The 17,653-nt window shown below is 41.8% G+C and overlaps 1 protein-coding gene across 6 annotated transcripts in view; it reads right to left on the minus strand.

The window, feature by feature from the left end:
- Macrod2 (mono-ADP ribosylhydrolase 2) overlaps positions 1–17,653 on the minus strand; it is a 1,947,949-nt gene that overhangs the window by 530,768 nt on the left and 1,399,528 nt on the right. For all 6 annotated transcript variants that reach the window (XM_060383167.1, XM_060383164.1, XM_060383165.1 and 3 more), the window contains one exon: positions 16,245–16,318. In XM_060383167.1, the coding sequence (XP_060239150.1) occupies positions 16,245–16,318 (74 nt within the window). The remainder of the gene's footprint in view (positions 1–16,244; positions 16,319–17,653) is intronic.

Raw genomic sequence — 17,653 nt, forward strand, 5'->3', positions numbered from 1 at the left:
CTAAAGTTGTCATGGATGACATTGGCCAGGGATGTAAGCAACTGGAGGAGCAGGAAGCATTGTTGACAGTCTTGAGTGAGTTGTCATAATTCTCCATTACAAACATGGGGAATCAACAGAAGGGGCAGAGATGATAACCCTTTTGCCCCTCCCCCTTCAAGTGGGTCCCAGCCTTCTTCATGGTAGTGAAGACACCAGTAGACTCCACAGCATACTGGCACCAACATTGCCCCATTTGATGTTAGCGGGATCTCACTCCTGGAAGATGGTGATGGGCTTGCCATTGATGACAAGCTTCCTCTTCTCAGCCTTCACTGTGCTGTTGAACTTCCCGTGGGAGAGTCATACTGGAACATGTAGACCATGTAGTTGAGGTCAATGAAGGGGTCATTGATGGCCACAACCTCCCCTTTGCCAGAGTTGCATGCAGCCTAGGTTACCAGGCATCCAACACGGCCAAATTGTTCACTCTGACCTTCATCATCCTGTCTAAGGAACAAGGCTTGCCCTGCATGAACAGGTGTGTTTGCCTCTGGAACAGAAAGGAGCAGAGAGCCTATCCTTGCCTTTTGTAAGTAGAACAAAAATATACCATATTGTCAGTGAAGGAAGGAGCCACGTTATTCTGTGTTTTGAGTTCAATATTGAGAAACAGAAAAATCGTAGGACATGGGGCTTGAATCAGAGCTCTCGCTTCTTTCTCTCATAGGAGCACACTCAAGTGTGTGTGTTAGGACACATACACACAGACACACTCTGCTGTACACACGCAAGAAGCTGTATGTTTTCATTTCAAGGCTCTGAGCCACTGCTAAGCCAACAGCACCTCAGAGCCTCACAGGTATTGCCATGATGTGGAGGTGGAGGGATATTTAGATGTCGCTCCAGCTGCAGAAGCTTTACAACATTTCTTTACTCACACATTTGATAAATAGACACTGCAGAGGTTTTCACAGTGCAAAATCCCTTTACCTACATGAGGAATTCATTTTCCTTTCCCCATCCCTCCTTACCAGAACGTGACTATCTGGGGGTTCACTTACTGCTGGCAAATGGCCATTTCCTGCCTCCAGACAAAAACCTTAAAAGAATTTACAATAAAATGCCAGCTGAAATCCTCAGAAGACATCTAATAACTTAAAAAGGAAAGAAAGTTTTGATGAGTTGGGTTGAGTGAATGAAGAACATGTGGATCCCATTTCCCCTGAGTTTAAATCTGCAGAAAGAAAAACTCCTGAGATACGTGAACTTTGTAAATGTCACTGAACCCAAGGGAAACACATCTACGATGATTACTTGGCCTAATGCATTCCTAAGCTGCCCTGCACTCTGCTGAGGCACACCCAGGTCATTTGTAGCTCAATTTGGACTGTCAAACACACACCCGTCAGTCTAATTGTTTTCAGAGCAAAATTCTGAACAGCAGAAAATCCTGCCATAGCTAGTGTTTTCAGCAATGAATTTCAACACAGGGTTTCCTTCCTTAAAGGAAGGTAATTGAATCAATGGCTAAGGATTCTGGAAATGCTGTGTGTGTGACACACAATGCCAAGCCAGGAGCTGAGCCACAGGTGAGTGACATAAACAAGCTTCAGTGAAGGACAACCCAGAACCAATCAGAAAATCATCTCGCCTCCTTGCCAAAGGTCCTTCGTGTCGGGGTGGGGAGGAGTGGATCAGCTTGCTGCATCTAACTGAGTGTTTTATTTGGAGGAACAATATAAACATACAAGGTCCGTGAGACAGATGTGTGGACCTTACTTTAAAAGCTGCCTACTGTAATGACTCACAGAATGAAGCCACTGTATGTGCTGCTAACTCTCCTAAGTTATGAAATGCAGCTCTTACGAGGAGACATCTAAGAACATATGCAGAGATAGTGCTTAACAGAGGATATTAAACATATACAGAAGAGGGGAATTTACAAAAGAAGGGGACGGCTTCTAATACACATATGAAGAGTGTGACTAAGCACATACTTGCAACTCTCATTGATATTTAATGTGGGCTGAGATTATGCATTTTTTATAGACATCATCCGACTTACTCACAGTGCCTGCCAAAGGGCATTATGGAGCTGAAGAAGAAAGCACCCATTAGTAAAGAAAAGGTTTCAGATGCTGTGCTGTCCAGGCTGCACCGTAGTCCCAGGCCCCTGCTTTCTTACTATAAGGCTTATCATACGCCTTTTCAGAGGCAGATGTACTCTCACAGTTCCCACACTGAGGACAGTGAATATGAATCTTTTACCCTCATATATTCTACCTGGAAACATTCTTGATGTTAGCTGATTTAATCCCTCTCACCTGAAAACTGGACACTTTTTAAGCATAGCAAGGAATTCTCCAAGAAATGCTGCTGCAGTCGACCTTGGGTGTGGGGCGCCATCTGATTTATAATCCCTTCCCTCAAGTCTTTCATCTTAAACTGCAGAGAAGAAACAGGTCCGAAGGGTTGTGTGTAGCGTCTCTCTGAGAATCTACTCACTCCTGAGCCAGGCTCCCACTGAGGAGCTGAGATTATCAGTGGAAAGTACTTTACTGCATAGCCCACATTCTAGGTCAGGAGCGACAGTACCAGTAGGAGAGATCTGCTGGTCAGAAACATTCAATATTATAAAAATGTAATAAAAGCAAGCATTAGTCTTATGCTACATTCAGGCGCTAAGTCAGCACATAAAGTGACCATTTAGTGTTTTCTTTAAAAATCCTTTAAGAGGGAACTATCTAGGCGACACAAAATCTCCCAATAAGTCTAATGAATCCAGTTCCCCCCAGATTTAGCAGACATGGCTACAGGCTTCTGCAAGCCTATTTTTGGGAAAAACAAACCTCAAAGATGAAGTCTTTAGAATGTAAGAGAAATAGCACTGTTATATCCTAGCATCACATTGATGCATCTTTAAGCAACGCAACCCCACAGGCCAATTCGGATCAGCTTGGAGAAAGGTGAAGTTAATGTGTTTTCATAGGCAAGTTTATCATGGGACAAAAAAATACACTGTGTCATTTAGGTTAGCCAGTTGTCTCCATCTCTTGTAAAAGAGTGTGCCCAGTGGAGAACGCACGAGCACAAGGCACCTCCCCAGCACCAGGCATCACTGCTCTGGTGCCCATAGCTGACATCCCACAGAACTGACACTCCTTCTACAAAGCCATGTTTATAACCACTGCCAGATTCTAACTGTTCAGTTTTTCTTTTCTCCTCCTGTGTCCTCAGATCTGGAATCACAGACATGGACGTTTCATTTTGACCGGAGTTTAGAATCTTGGTTTCAAAACTGTGGAGTTCTAATGAGTTCATGGATCGAAATGAAGACAATGCATGTCACTGAGCAAGCCCTCCTGTCCCTGGACTTACCATGATCTCCTCGAACATGATACACTTATGGATCTGCATTGTTCTAAATTTTGTTCTAGTATGTTGAACCAAGGAACTGAGCCAGACATATTTGGATTTCATAGTATAGAAAGCAGAAATGTTATCATCGAAAGAAGTCAGTTTTCATGGAACCACCTCTTCGCTCTGACCTGAATGAAGAAAGCTGAGGTAGTGTCAACTTTAGTGTCTATTCTTTCTCAAGAAAAGTCCTGTATTAGACCCTTGCCACTAAGAGAAAATCATTTAAATCTACACTGATGGGAAAGTTCCTTTTGGTCCTTCTCTGGAATTAACTAGATGTCAATGACAAGTTGGAGGTTTCCCCCTTCAGTCAAGACAGCTGTGTCCTATGGTAAGAGAAAGAGTCCTTTTTCCATTACATTAAAAAGGAGGAAAGGTACATACTTCCAGCTTTCAGAAAAGGTGTCTAGAGTGATCTTCTCTAAGACTGCCTAGTGAAATTTTTAATCTCTGAGTCTAATGTAGAAGCAACTGCATGCTCAGAGCTTTATCTTCTATTTATAAAAATATCACATCATTTGGATAATCAGCGCATTTAATTTCATGAGGAGCTTTAAAAGTTGGCTATTTTCAAACTGCCATGCAATCCAGATCAATTACAGAAAATCAACATGATATTCTCTCCCTCTGCACTAAATAGGTCAAGGTTGTTGGTGTTCACTCTAAAGACACATCCATATTTGAGTCAGTGGCCATCTTTGAGACACAGAGCTATGATGTACAAGTGTTACTTGATATTTCTAGTCACCTGAGATGCTTAGAGAATCAAAGAGATCGAAGATACATTCGTCAGATTGTGCTATGATGACCCAGGCAATAAAACCATGGCTAGATTGGTGGGCCTGCTCCAGATGACACATTCCAGCAACACTAACCCTAACTGGAAAAGTCATGGCCCACACTCTCTATTTCACAGATGATTAAACTGAGTTCAGAAAAATGAAGATAAGTCTCTAAAATTGTTTAAGGGAATCGGATAATACAACTAGAAGCCTCTTCTTCAATTTCCAGTTTATCCTCATCTAAACACCTAGCTCCTGTTTAGGAGAGTAATGACCAGCGGTGGGCATGGCTAAATCTATTCTACCTGTGCCACCTCAGAGAGTGACAATTTCCATTCTTAGACCATAAAAGGCAGGAGACTCCTTCTGCCACGGCTCAGGATCACTGCAGGAGAGCCAAAGGTGGTGGATGACTACAGCGCAAGACAGCTGTGCATGGGAACTCATGGTAGATGTATAAAACATGTGAAATCCCAAGACATCCCAACCCCCAGAATGGAGAGTGGAACTGGGTGTAGCAACCCTCCCCTAGAGAGAGAGGCTTTCTCTAAGTGCATCCTCTGGGGCATCAATAATACTCCTGTGGAAGGCCACACATCCAAGAGTGCATGGACACAGCTGGTCTGCATGATTTTTTTTTGAGGCAACAAAGTTGGGTATGTAGGGAATGAAAGAAGATCTAGAAATAACTGAGGGGTGAATCTGATCAAAACACATTGTATGAAACTCTCAAAGACTGGAAGAAAACCTTCTTAAAAGAAAGAAAGTTGTTTATCTTTGATACCAATAGCCTCATCCATATGATCCTGTGTTTGGAATCTATCTCTTAATATTGTAGACTTCATTGGCAAATTTTGCAACAAGATCCATTCTCATTCCAACACAGCAGTCCCTGCACTGGGAACATCCTTGCCATGTCATTTGAGAAAACTACTTGGTTTGATTTTTAATAGCTGTGCTTTAAAATCTAATTGTAGAAAGTCTCTATGTGACATATTCCATATTCCTTCTAGGCCTCTGCTTAGTACTGGCTTTCATTAAATCATGTTCCCTATCTTGAAGTTGTAGCAATGAAGGAGGAAGACACAGTCATCAGAAGCTAACTGGTATTTTTGCTTTTTCTCCTGCAGGAAGATGAATACAAAAAGATGAGATTTTTTTTTCAAAAGCATTCTCATTCATTTTACTGTCTAGGACAATGATATTCAATTATTTGTTTTTCTGATTAAAACAGTTGAAGGATATAGATTATTCCACCAAATCAGTGGCTAAGTGAAATTGTAAGGGAGTAAGGACGGAGGTTAGATGGGAAAGAGGGGAGAAGGCTAAGGGATAGAGAAGTTATCAGGGGATTACTCTGTAGAGGAAGAGTACAATGAATCTCATGGGATTCCCTGATTCATATGCCTCTATAATTATAGAAATCAGTAGTGTTGAAGCAGGGAGCTTTAATGGGGGTTAAGTAAACAATTTAGCATATGAACTTACAAAAATCCCCATATGATTCTCATCCTTCTACCTTCAATCTGTTTTGAGTTTTATGTCCTAACTTAAAACTTTTATCTTGAGCAGTTAAAACTAAAATATGGTTGACCATTCAATTTTGCTATAATCTACTTTATTTTACCTCAATTTTTTTTTTTTACACAAGACAGCAGAATGGACTCCAGGATTCTGCCAGCTGTCCAGCAATCTGTGACATCCCCGGTAAATGGTCTTCCCAAAGCAGGCCGGCCACCTGGCAAATGGCAGGGAGCATGGCAGCTGCTGTCTCTGATGCCCTGCGCCTCTAAGCTTTCCCGCCATCCTCTATTCCTGACTCCAAGTGACAGAGAAATTCCAAAGAGATAGATTCTAACTAACTTATTTGGTGTTCCGTGACCAAGTCCTGCTTCCTAGAAAAATCACCCCTTGCTGTAGAAGCAGGTTCATACTGTGGCATGAAATAGGAATTTCTTTCACCTTGAACTTTAACTACCACACTTGTAAAATCAGTTATTCCCATGGCTGTCCATGTTACAGAGCCTAGCTGTCCATCCCTGAGGGTGGAAACTTAGGGCAGAAATGAAAGCAGAGTTTTCGGGGGAATACTACTTACAGGCTTGCTCTCCATGGCTTCTTCAGTGTGCTTTCATACAACCCAGGACCACCTGTCCAGAGATGGCACAAGGGGCAAAGCCCTTCCATACCAACCATTAATTAAGAAAAAGACCCCACAGACTTGACTGCAGGCCACTGTTAGTGTTATAGAGGCATTTTCTCAACTGCAGTTCCTTCTTCCCAGATGACTGAACTTTTATCAAGTTAACAGGAGGAGGAGGAGGAAGAGGAAGGCGGTGGAGGAGGAGGAGGAGGAGGAAGACGAACACAGCTAACTGGCACAGTAGCACAGGTTGTAGAACACACTGAAAATACCCTTTGAAAATACCCTTTTATGTTCCTGTTCTACATGCCCTAGAATTCTTTCTAGAGGCCTTCTTTATAGAAATCCCGCTTGCCTATTGAAATTCATGCCCACATCTTGAACACTGCGTTTTTCTAGGTTCTCTCTGCAATGCCCTAAACTCCTCCTCTGTGCAAATATGATGGGCTGGGCACTCTAGGTTAAAGAAGAACAGTAGAGGAGAAGGATGTCCAGCTACCTAAGGGTTGACATTAGCAGGGTGCTCTAATGTAAAAATGATGATAATGGGTTGTATTAACTCAATATTCCTGCGCCTTGCCATTCAAATAGTCCCCACTTGAAGCAAAAATAACAGTCTGAAGAAGCTATTCCCCACAGAGTAAGAACAGTGGGGAGAGAACACGTGGGCAGCCTTTCCTCAGTGTCTCAGGGTTTCTGATTGAAGTGCCTGGAGGGGTGCTGAAGAACTGGCAATGGGCTCACTAAGTTCTGTTACCCTAGGAAATATGGCTCTTCCTGAAATGATGAGGAGTATGGCCGCAACCTAAAGGGTTTCAATTTCTAACACCAAGACTTAAACGTGCCTGTTTTATACATGGTAAACTAGTGTGAGGATGGAAGAACTGTGGATTTGTTCACTTGGTTAGCTCTAGCACAGAGCAGGAGATGTTAGCACTGAGTATTAGAACATCTTGCCAAGGGCTAGAATCCATGAGGCTTGGCTTTACCTCTAAAAGTGGAATTTAGAATAATAAGATAAAAGGACAAATTTGGCCTCTAGTTATAAATTTCAGCAAAGATATTCTGAGAGTAGGAATTATTGTGTGTGAAAGGAAGGAAGGAAAGAAGGAAGAAAGAGAGGGAGAGAGGGAGGGGAAGGAAGGAAAGAAGGAAGAAAGGGAGGGAGAGAGGGAGGGAGAAGGAAGGGAGGAAAGGAGGAAGGAAGGGAGGAATGGAAGAAGGAAGAGAGGGAAGGAGGGAGGGAGGAAGGGAGGGAGGGAGGGAGGGAGGGAGGGAGGGAGGGAGGGAGGGAGGGAGGGAGAGAAGAAGAGGGAAGCCCACAGCTTATACAAGTCATCAAAGTGCAACTAGATAAAAGCAGTGTGGCTGACATGTCACAAAGCTCTTGGGTCAATTCTTTTCAGTTATGTCAAAGCTAAAGAGCATCATGACTTCCACCTACAGACCCTCTTCAATGTATGTTTTAGGAGGAGCATATGAAGTTGCTGTGGTTATAAGCATAACCACATTCCTGCAAAGAATATGAAGAATTCAAAGATGGAACTTAGCGTTCAAAACCATGGGTTCTAACCTTAGGTTCCCCTCAAAACTAAGGCTGGCATTGATACTAAAATTAAGTCATTGCCAAAGGGAATTCTGATTAAGTCGTTTGTTCCTTCAAGGCCTCTGTCTATTGGCCACACCCCATGTTACAGAGAGCAAAAGGAAAGCACACTGTATCCCTGGTGAACAACCATCCCACAGAGATGTAGCATAGCATGAAAGCTCAAATTTTTCAGTCATCAATGTAATATCATTGCACATTTCATTTACCCCCCTTTTAGAAACTGCAATGATCTTATGGTATTTCATGTCAGTGACATAAGGCCTGTCCCACACTGTTCCTTTACTTCCCTCCCCATGTGATTCCAAAACAAAAGTGACAAATTTTAACACTGCATATGTTCAAAGACCTCTGCCAAGAAGGGGAAAAATAGCCTTGGCAACAGCAACTAGAGTGTCACCGTTTCTTTGTGATCCACGAGGAAACTGTGCCCTTTGCCTTGTCAAATTAACATGAGATTTGCGTGTGTGGTGTTCAGAAGGCTGATGGATCATTTCTTCAACGGGTTTCTAGTTCTGTTTCCCAAGCTGGGGGAACCTATTGAACTCCTTGTTAAATCCTGGATGGATCTGAATGTTTGGAAGCACAGAGGAGTCAGCTACTTCCATATAACTCAAACCACATCTTAAGGCTGGGAGACAACTTAGTGAGCGTGCCATGAAGATCTAGATTTGGATTCATAGCAGTTGTGTGAAAAGCAGGGCATTGCTGCACGTTCCTGTAATTCCAGTGCTAGCCATGAGGGAGCAGAAGCAGGAGAGGAGCTAGAATTTGCTGGCCTGCCAGCATACCCAACAAGCCCCAGGTCATGTAGAGTGACTGACTGAAGCAGGAGGACACCTAATATTCTGCTCTGGCTTCCATATGCCTTTGTATAGAGCAAGCTGTGTATAACACAAACATACACACATACATATAAACACATACACAGAGACTAATTTATTTATTTCTAAATGGCACTAATGATGAACTCAAAACAGTTTTGGTCTCTAGCTGCCACTGGGAGACTACACAGTGTAGGTAACAGGAGGTAAGGTCTAAAACCTCAGATAGAAATGAGAGATAACGTGGGGAGAATGGGGTGGAAGGTGAGAGGGCTGGGAACAAGAAGGGAAACAAGAATGGGGGAATATCTCTTTGTCAAGCTGGAGGCCTGCGAGAGGGAGGCTCCTGGGAGGACATGGGTGTGACTCTAGCTGAGACTCCTGACATGGGGTGTGGGCATGAAGACTGAAGTGTCTGCCTCCTAGCCAGGCAGGACTAGTGGAAGGAGGGGATCAACAACCCACCAAGAAAACCTGTGAACCAAAAATTACCCTGCCTACAAGAAGTGCAGGGATACTGAAGGAAAAAAAGATAGAGGGAATGTACAATCAATAATTGGCCCAACCTGAGCCCCACCCCACGGTAGAGAGCCTCCCCTGACACTAACAATAAATACTCTGCTATGCTTGCAGACAGGAGCCTAACTTGACTGTTATCTGGAAGGCTCCAACCAGCAGCGGATAGAGACAGATGCTGAGACTTGTAGCCAAGCATAGAGCAGAGTTCTGAGGTTCCTCTGGAAGAGAGGAGAAGGATGGAAGGACCCTCACAAGAAGACCAACGGAGACAACTAAGTCAGTGGCACGGGGGCTTCCAGAGCCTAAGACTGAAACAGCACGCCTGATCTGGACCTAGGCCCCTGCACACACGCAGCCAACGGAGGCTGGGTCTTCGTAGGGGGCCTGGCAAGTTGGGGTGGGGCTGTTTCTAACATGGACTTTATTGTCTGCTTTTGGACTTCCCCCTGGCAGGGCTGCCTGGCCTGGCTTCGGGGGATGAAGATATGCTCAGTCCTGGTGTGAGCTGATGTGCTGGGGAAGGTTAGTATGGGGGGAGGAGGTCCAATTTTCTGGGGGTAAAGGGAGAGGGTAAAGGGGAAGGAAGGAAAGTGGCAAGACTGGGAGGAGGGAAGGGAAGGGCACCCTCAGGATGTAAAGTAAATAAACATGTGTGTGTGTGTGTGTGTGTGTGTGTGTGTGTGTGTAAGAAACGAGCGCTAAATACTCCCCAGGCTGAGACTGCATCTAGACAGCATCTCATCTAATCAAACCACATCTGTGACAAAAAGTAACCTCACAGGTGTTGTGCTTCCCTCAGAAGGCACAGAGTAAACAACTGAAATGACATAGAGATGATTTTTAACATTTTCAATGACAATCTGTTTGTATAGAATTCATACTTTAAATTATGTGCATGGCAGAACCTCCAGAACATGTGCATGATGCAATACAGCTTCTAGCTTCTTCCAACACAAAATAAAACCAACTTTGGGTTTAAAAAGGCAAAAGTGGAAGCCTCCTGTGTCATTCATTTTCAGCTCTGGCCAGGTACCCACTAAATGAAGCAAAAGTTTCCCCCAATGACTCGCTCATTTCAGGACAGGATCAGGATTTGTTGGGGTAGAGGTAGTATTATGAGAAAAAAATCAGGAAATCTCCATGGCGTAGCTGAGGTTTCCAGATCCCACAGTCTGCATAGATGAGCCTATGGTCAGCCTCAGGCGAAGTATGTTCTCCCATTTAGAAGGTTGGGCAGGACCATGGCTTTAACTAGAGCCTCCTGGAATACTAAACACTTGCCTGTCTGCTGTTTTATAAGTAACTAGTGGCAATTCCTCCACTGTGCAACCGAGACCTGACTAGAAATTCTAGATGAGTTCCACCCAAAACTAGTGGTCTATCTCAGACTTTATTGTTCAAGACTTATCTCCTAGAAAAAAAAAAAGTTCTTGAAGAGTTAACACATCTACTGCATGCTATAAAATGAATGCTCCCTTAGGAAATTTGAAATATTGAATGTGACCCTAATAAATTGAAAATATCTCAGCGTGTCAGGTCCTTTGCAGCCTTTAGAGTGAAAGACATCCTGTTCTGCTTTTATGGAAAAATTACAACTAGGTATGCTGCTCTAGGGACCAATAGCCAAATGCCATATGAGTCCCTGGTGTCCATCCATAGAGCAGGCACCGTAAAAACATTTCTTAGGCTAACTTCCAGAAATGAATAGGGGTGTCTCAGAGCCCTGGAGTGGAGAAATCACGATTTCACATGAAATGATATTTTCAGTTGCATGAAAAACGAGGAATGCGTGAAGATGTATATGATACCCCACAGCAGACACCCCAAAGTTAGAAGCATGGGCCACATTCCCACCACTCATTTCCATATTATCCTTTTACTTTATTTTTGTATCACTGTAATAAAATTACTCCTTGAGAAAAATGGAGCGTTTCCAGAAAGGTTACCATTGTAGCTGTGGTCATGTTTTAATAGCCAACTCACACTCTTGTCCTCCAGATTTCTGATCTTGGCCAATTCTTACTTTTATTTTAGCTGAAGACCCTAGTGCATAGCTTGTTCCCCTTGCCCACCTCTGCTGCAACGTCTGGTCTTCTCACTCTGTACATTAACGCTTCCACCAAGGTTTCTCTATCTTTGTATTTACACTGTGGTCTGTACTGTGAGACCACAATGTGAGATAATTCATGTCTCTGTGCTCATCACAGTAATAACTCAGCTCTTAGCAGTATATTAAAAAAAAAAAAAAAACTTTTGTTCTTCAGGTTTTCTAGTTTTCAATTCTGGGATAACATTTTTTGGGCCCAATTCTCTCCTCCTCCTGAGGCTTGCTTGGTTTCTTTCTTCCTTTCTTCCTTTCTTTCTTCCTTTCTTCCTTTCTTTCTTTCTTTCTTTCTTTCTTTCTTTCTTTCTTTCTTTCTTTCTTAATTTCTTTCTTCCTTCCTTCCTTCCTTCCTTCCTTCCTTCCTTCCTTCCTTTCTTTCTTTCTTTCTTTCTTTCTTTCTTTCTTTCTTTCCTTCCTTTCTTCTAAAACGATGCTTCCTCTCACCCACAACTGTATAATTTGTTTAGCCATGCTCCCTCTTGCAGGCTTTATGGCGTCCCTAAACCAGTTGTGAGAGCCATTCCCTCACTATTCAGATGTGAAGAACACAAGCTAGTAAGTGAACTTAGACCAAAGGAGTCCAGCTGGGCCCTCAGGGTGTGGAAGTGCTGTTTCATGGCAGCTGCCAGTGATTTGTGAAATTACATAGAATCCAACTGACCACTATGTTCAGAAAAAACAAGTGTCCTAAAGGTTCAGAAATAAGAGGATTAATAACTGGCAAACTGCAAAAGCTCACCAGTCACATGACAGCAGCCATTTATTGTGTAACAGCTGAGTCTTAGGAGAAGGTGCCACTGAATTATAGGCTCACCTGGAGAAAGGAAGCATGGCCGCTGATGGGGAACCACCTTGTATTATCCTGATCGTGGTTTGTTAGGAAACTTTCAAGGGATTTGATAAACCAAGAGCCTCATTGCATGCACCCTTCCCACCAAGCTTAAGGCTGGCCTTGCCTCATGCAGAGCTGACTGACCAAGAGTGGACAGATGGATCCCGATGTGGCTATGTGTAAGCAAACAAATTAGGTGAACAGCACTAAGAATGGTGACATTATCGTGAAATAACAGTAGGGAAGTAGCTGAGTGAGGAGGACAGTAAGAACGCCATGTGTGCATGTGTGCATGTGTGCATGCTTCTTGCTATGTGCATGCTTCTTGCTGTGTGCATGCTTCTTGCTGTGTGCATGCTTCTTGCTGGGTGCGTGGTTTGGAATTCCAGTCACCTACCAAAACTGCCCAAGGCCTGGTCTGGAGCCACTAAGGCTTCCTTCTCATCCAGCACAGTTCACTTCTGTGGCAATTCTCTGCTACTTAAGCTGTGTGAACACTTCTTCCAGCCATCTCACACTAGGACGAGACTTTGGTTTCACCCGGTCTCTCTTGGTTTTATGTTGAGGTACAGGCAGGAATAACCAGCCTTTATGTTTAAAAAAAAATGCTTGGATTTCTAAAACATGCTCATATTAGATTATCTGCAAATATTTTTCTTGTGCCTTATTTTATTTTTTTTCTTTTTTCTTCTTTTAATTAATTAATTAATTAACAGCCCGATTGTAGCCTTCTCCTTCCTCTCCTCTTTCCCTCCCTCCCTGCAATACCCCTATTATTTTCTATATAATTTCATGTAAACATGCCTTGTAATATTTCTCTTCATCTCAGTAAATACACAAAAAGTTTACCTGGGTGCACTGTCCAAATATTCAGTTCTCATTCTTGACTGTCTACTTATGTCCAATTCCATATCAGACACTATATTGGATTCACCTTTATAATAGATATCACTCTTCTTGCTGATATTCAGCTTTTCCTATTATGTCAGAACTTCATTTTCTTATTTCCTGGAACTTAATTATTAGATGCCCTTTATTGAAAAAAATGTTATATGCAAAATTCCTGTGTTTATGCATTTCCAATGATGAGATGATGTTTCTGTCATCCTGGGTTCCTGATGAATCCAGTGCTCTGTGATGACTCAAGACATACAGTATTGTGAACAACAAATAAACCATTGCTGTTTTATAACACTGAGAGTTGGGGATGGTTTGTAACTGTGCAATAAGCTAGACAACTCAATGAAAACAACCTTCAAAAGCTCTACTCCAAAGTCTATCTTAAACCTCTTCCCTGCTACTATGTTGATTTGAGTCTCTCAGTTGAATCCTTCTCCACTATTTCTAAAGGATATTTTCCAAAGAGTAGCAACCATTTTTGTTTAAAGATGAAAGAGATAATGTTATTCTCCCTTAGCCCAGACCTTTCAGGAACACTGTTCTAGACTCGGAGTATGGTCAAAAATCTTCCTGTTGACCAAAGCACCTATTATTCAACTACTGCCAGTGTCTCCAAATTAGTCTCTTGCCATTCTTCCATCAATAATCATCACGGCCTCTCACCACTGCTAGCGAGCACTACCTAGTGCCCCTGTCTGCCTTTGTCTTCTTGTTCCCTCCTTGTGGAATTTTTTACCTCAAAATCTCTGTGTAGCTTAGCTTATTCCCATTATAAAAAATAAATTCTTTTTTTCCCCAAGGTTATAGCCTCAGAAGAGTCTCAGTGGCTTCTAAAACCATACCTCCTCATAATCCATTATGTAATTATGATACTTGATTTCATAAAGAACTCTTTGGGCTGTCTTAATTCTTTATTTACTTGATTTGGTTCTCTCTCAACAGATTATGAATATCAAAAGGCAGGGATTATTGTTTGTATTTGAGTGCTTTGTACCCAGCAGAAATGTGCCTGTTGCTTAGTGGGTTTCAGCAAATATTTATCAAATGAAGGAAATAATTCATAACTCACTGAATAATCAAGATGTCAAAACAATACTGCAACAAAAACACAAGTGAATTGGAAGTAATATTCTTTCATAGATCTTTAACCTGGTTTTATTTTTTTTTTTGGTTAAGTAGAGCAAATACTAAATCAATATACTATTGAATATCAGTTTGCACAATTTTAACTATCACCACTTATAATTTATTTATTCAGTAAAGTCTGATGTGTCCAAATTAACTTGATGACTAGTACATACTAGAACAAGAAGTTGTTGAAAGGTAGCAGCATAAGATGTATTTAATGTTGTCATGACTAACATGTTACTCAGTCAGAATGGCCTAAATTTTCTACAATGCCCAACATGTATACAAGAAAAGGATATGAAATCAGAATATTGGCTGAGAGACAGACTAGGCAAGAGAATTTTTTTCAGGTTACTCCCTAGACAGCTTTACTGGGATCAAGGTATTACCATAATTTGCCAATGAGCTGTACATATGGGTAGTATGTTTTCTTCTTCATCATCAGATCCTCAATGGGAAGTATTCACAGGCACTTGTATCATGGACCAAGACAACAAACTTTAACTTCCTTCACCCTGTATATTCTTGAGTTATTATTAAGCAGAAAGGAAGGTTAATCACGAGTATACCTGCAGTGTTATCAGCTTTCAATCACACAGCATGTTATGACTTTTCAGAACAAAAACTGGAGGAATATTTTCTATGATGAAGACATATGTGGACAATAAGTGTCTTCAAAGGAACTCCACTTCCTTCCCTGGCCTTAGTGACATTGGAGTGAGGAACGCTGGGAGACATGAGGAGAGAGACTAACCCCCGAGACCTTCCGTTCTGGAGAGTCTTATCTAATTCTTTGTTGCTAGAAAAGGGTGATTGTGGCATTTTCTGCCATAAATGCCCCAGAAGACTGCTGTGAAGATAAGACATGTTTACAAGGTAGATGTAGTCGTCGCTTGTTTTTCCCTTCCTTCTTGGAGGTAAGTATCATCTAAATTGAAGTTATAGTACACATGAATTTCAAATTTTCACAGAGGGAAGAGAAGAGAGCAAAATGTACATATTTGGCCAAATGGTCTTTTCTTCTACTAGAGGTTAACAATATCTGTATCTGGTCAAGGAATGTTGAAATTGTAGTAATTAGAAAATGGCACTGCTTTTTCTTTAAATGTGCAGAACAAAGCTGGTTCTCAACAGGAAATGTTCACAGCCTGTTTTCCATACTCAGCCATTTCCAAATATTCTGTCCCCTACCTAAAAAGAAAGCTAAATTCACAATCACAAATGAAAACAAAGCTCACTGTAATAATGAAGTTAATATCTAAAGAGGAAAATCAGAACAATCAGCGCAGGGAATGGTGCGTTAGCCTGTGCGTTGTCTGAAATCTCTCTGCTGTTTTGACGGGTGAACAGACAAACCCCTGGAGTGTTCAGCTTCTTGTTTTAGCTGTATTGCTGCTTTATTGAATCATTCTCTTGCTTATCACACTACATGTCCCAACATATTTTGTAGCCCTTACTGAAAAAGTACAAATGGAGATGAGATGAAATGCAGTGAAAGCATTTCACTTCACTTAAAACAAACAGACAAACATAAGTGGCCATACAGGCCAGTTGCCAGTCATACAACTCTACCGCAGTCCCACACCTAGAAATCACAGTAGAAAGGGGCCTAGTTATATAAAGATGGAGTTGGCTACTGCGCAATGCACTAACAACAAAGACAAAGGGACTGTCTGTGGAAAACAGCAAAGGAAGAACCGTCAACAAATGCATTCCGTCCTCCTACACACACAACCCATACTGCCTCAAAAACATACAGAGGAGAGTATGGGGAAACAATTCTTCTCTCATAGCTCATCTTCTCCACCAAACTGTTCATTATGCCTACCTCAGCCAAATGATTGCAGGAGAATATTTACCCCCATGAAACCCAAAGTGAAGTAAAGCCAGATGGCACTGGCCTAAAGAGCGGGTCTGGTTGATACTGAGGCAGCCGCTCTGCTGCTGTTCTAACACAGAATTAAATCACACTCTCGGGAGTGTTCTTTGTGTGGATCCTCTTACCTCCTGGTGATTCTTGGCCAGCCATTCCTTAATCGTTCCTAGAGCAATGACTGCAGCAGGCTCATTTGGAAAGCCTAAATGAAGAGCATAAGAAAGCAAGTGAGTAAAACAAGGAAGGGATGCAGAAGTCAACCAAGGGTTAAGAATGGATCATCTCATTCCGTTCAACAAACAAGTGGAATGAGGCTGGTGGTAATAAATTTTACATGGATGTGAAACTTTGGGTTGATGACATGATGCTAAAAAGGCTAGCTCCGTCTCTGCATGAACTCAGTGGCTGGTTCTTTGATTACCTTCCCCTGGGTGGGTGCAGCCTTGCCAGGCCACAGAGGAAAATGATGCAGCCAGCCTTGATGAGACCTGATAGGTTAGGGTCAGATAGAAGGGGAGGAGGACCTCCCCTATCAGAGGACTAGGGAAATGGCATAGGGGGAGAAGAAGGAGTGTGCGTGGAACCAAGAGGAGAGAGGGAGGGTTCTACAATGAGGATACAAAGTGAATAAGTTGAAATAAATAAATAAATAAATAAATAAATAAATAAATAATTTTTTGAAAAGAAGACTAGCTCCATACCAGTTACAAAAATTAAGGATTTAATAACTACAGCAACTAAAAATATTCACATATATTTAATACCTTAGAACATACTTTCTTTATTCTCAGTAGTGCTCAGATTAAAGTTTACTATCTGCTGCAGGTTTTTAAAATTGAAAATAAAGTTTTCCCTCATACAATATATTCTGATGACATCCTCCCAGATGCACCCCAGCATCCAAGTCCATATCTGTCTTGTTCTCTCTCATTAGAAAACAAATATTAATCTAAAAATAATAAAAAATAAGATAATATAAAAACAAACAAACATAAATAGTGCAAAACAAACAAATGAACAGAAAAATCAAAGAAAAAGCACAGAAGCACACAAAGTGGTAAAATCAGAAATCCCACACAAAAAAAATTGGAAAACAAAAACCATAACATACAACCAAAGGTGTATAAAGGTGGAAATAAAGGTGGAATAAAGGTGGAAAGGGAAAGCAAACAATACCCAAATATTATGTGACAAAAAAAAAAAAGAAAAATAATTCCAAAAATCAGCATTGTGTTTGTTTTCTGTTGGCAGACTCCTCGGCTTTAACATCCAGTAAATGTGGCTCAGAGAAAACATGTGGTTGGTGTGGAATCATTAAGTCAATATTCTATTACAATCTACCTGCCACAGGGCAAGCATTACCAAATAGCTGCATGAAAGATATCTATTGTAAGGAGTCAGTGGTGATGATTCCAGCTCTACTTGGAGACACCAGAGCAGATGTATGGGGTGAAAACCACCTCAGCTATAGTAGCCTTCGATTTCACTTCAGCAGCAAGACTGGCAGAGCTATGCTTCATCTCAGCATGGACACACA

The sequence above is a fragment of the Meriones unguiculatus genome, chromosome 4 (assembly GCF_030254825.1).
Source record: "Meriones unguiculatus strain TT.TT164.6M chromosome 4, Bangor_MerUng_6.1, whole genome shotgun sequence".
NCBI lineage: Eukaryota > Metazoa > Chordata > Mammalia > Rodentia > Muridae > Meriones > Meriones unguiculatus.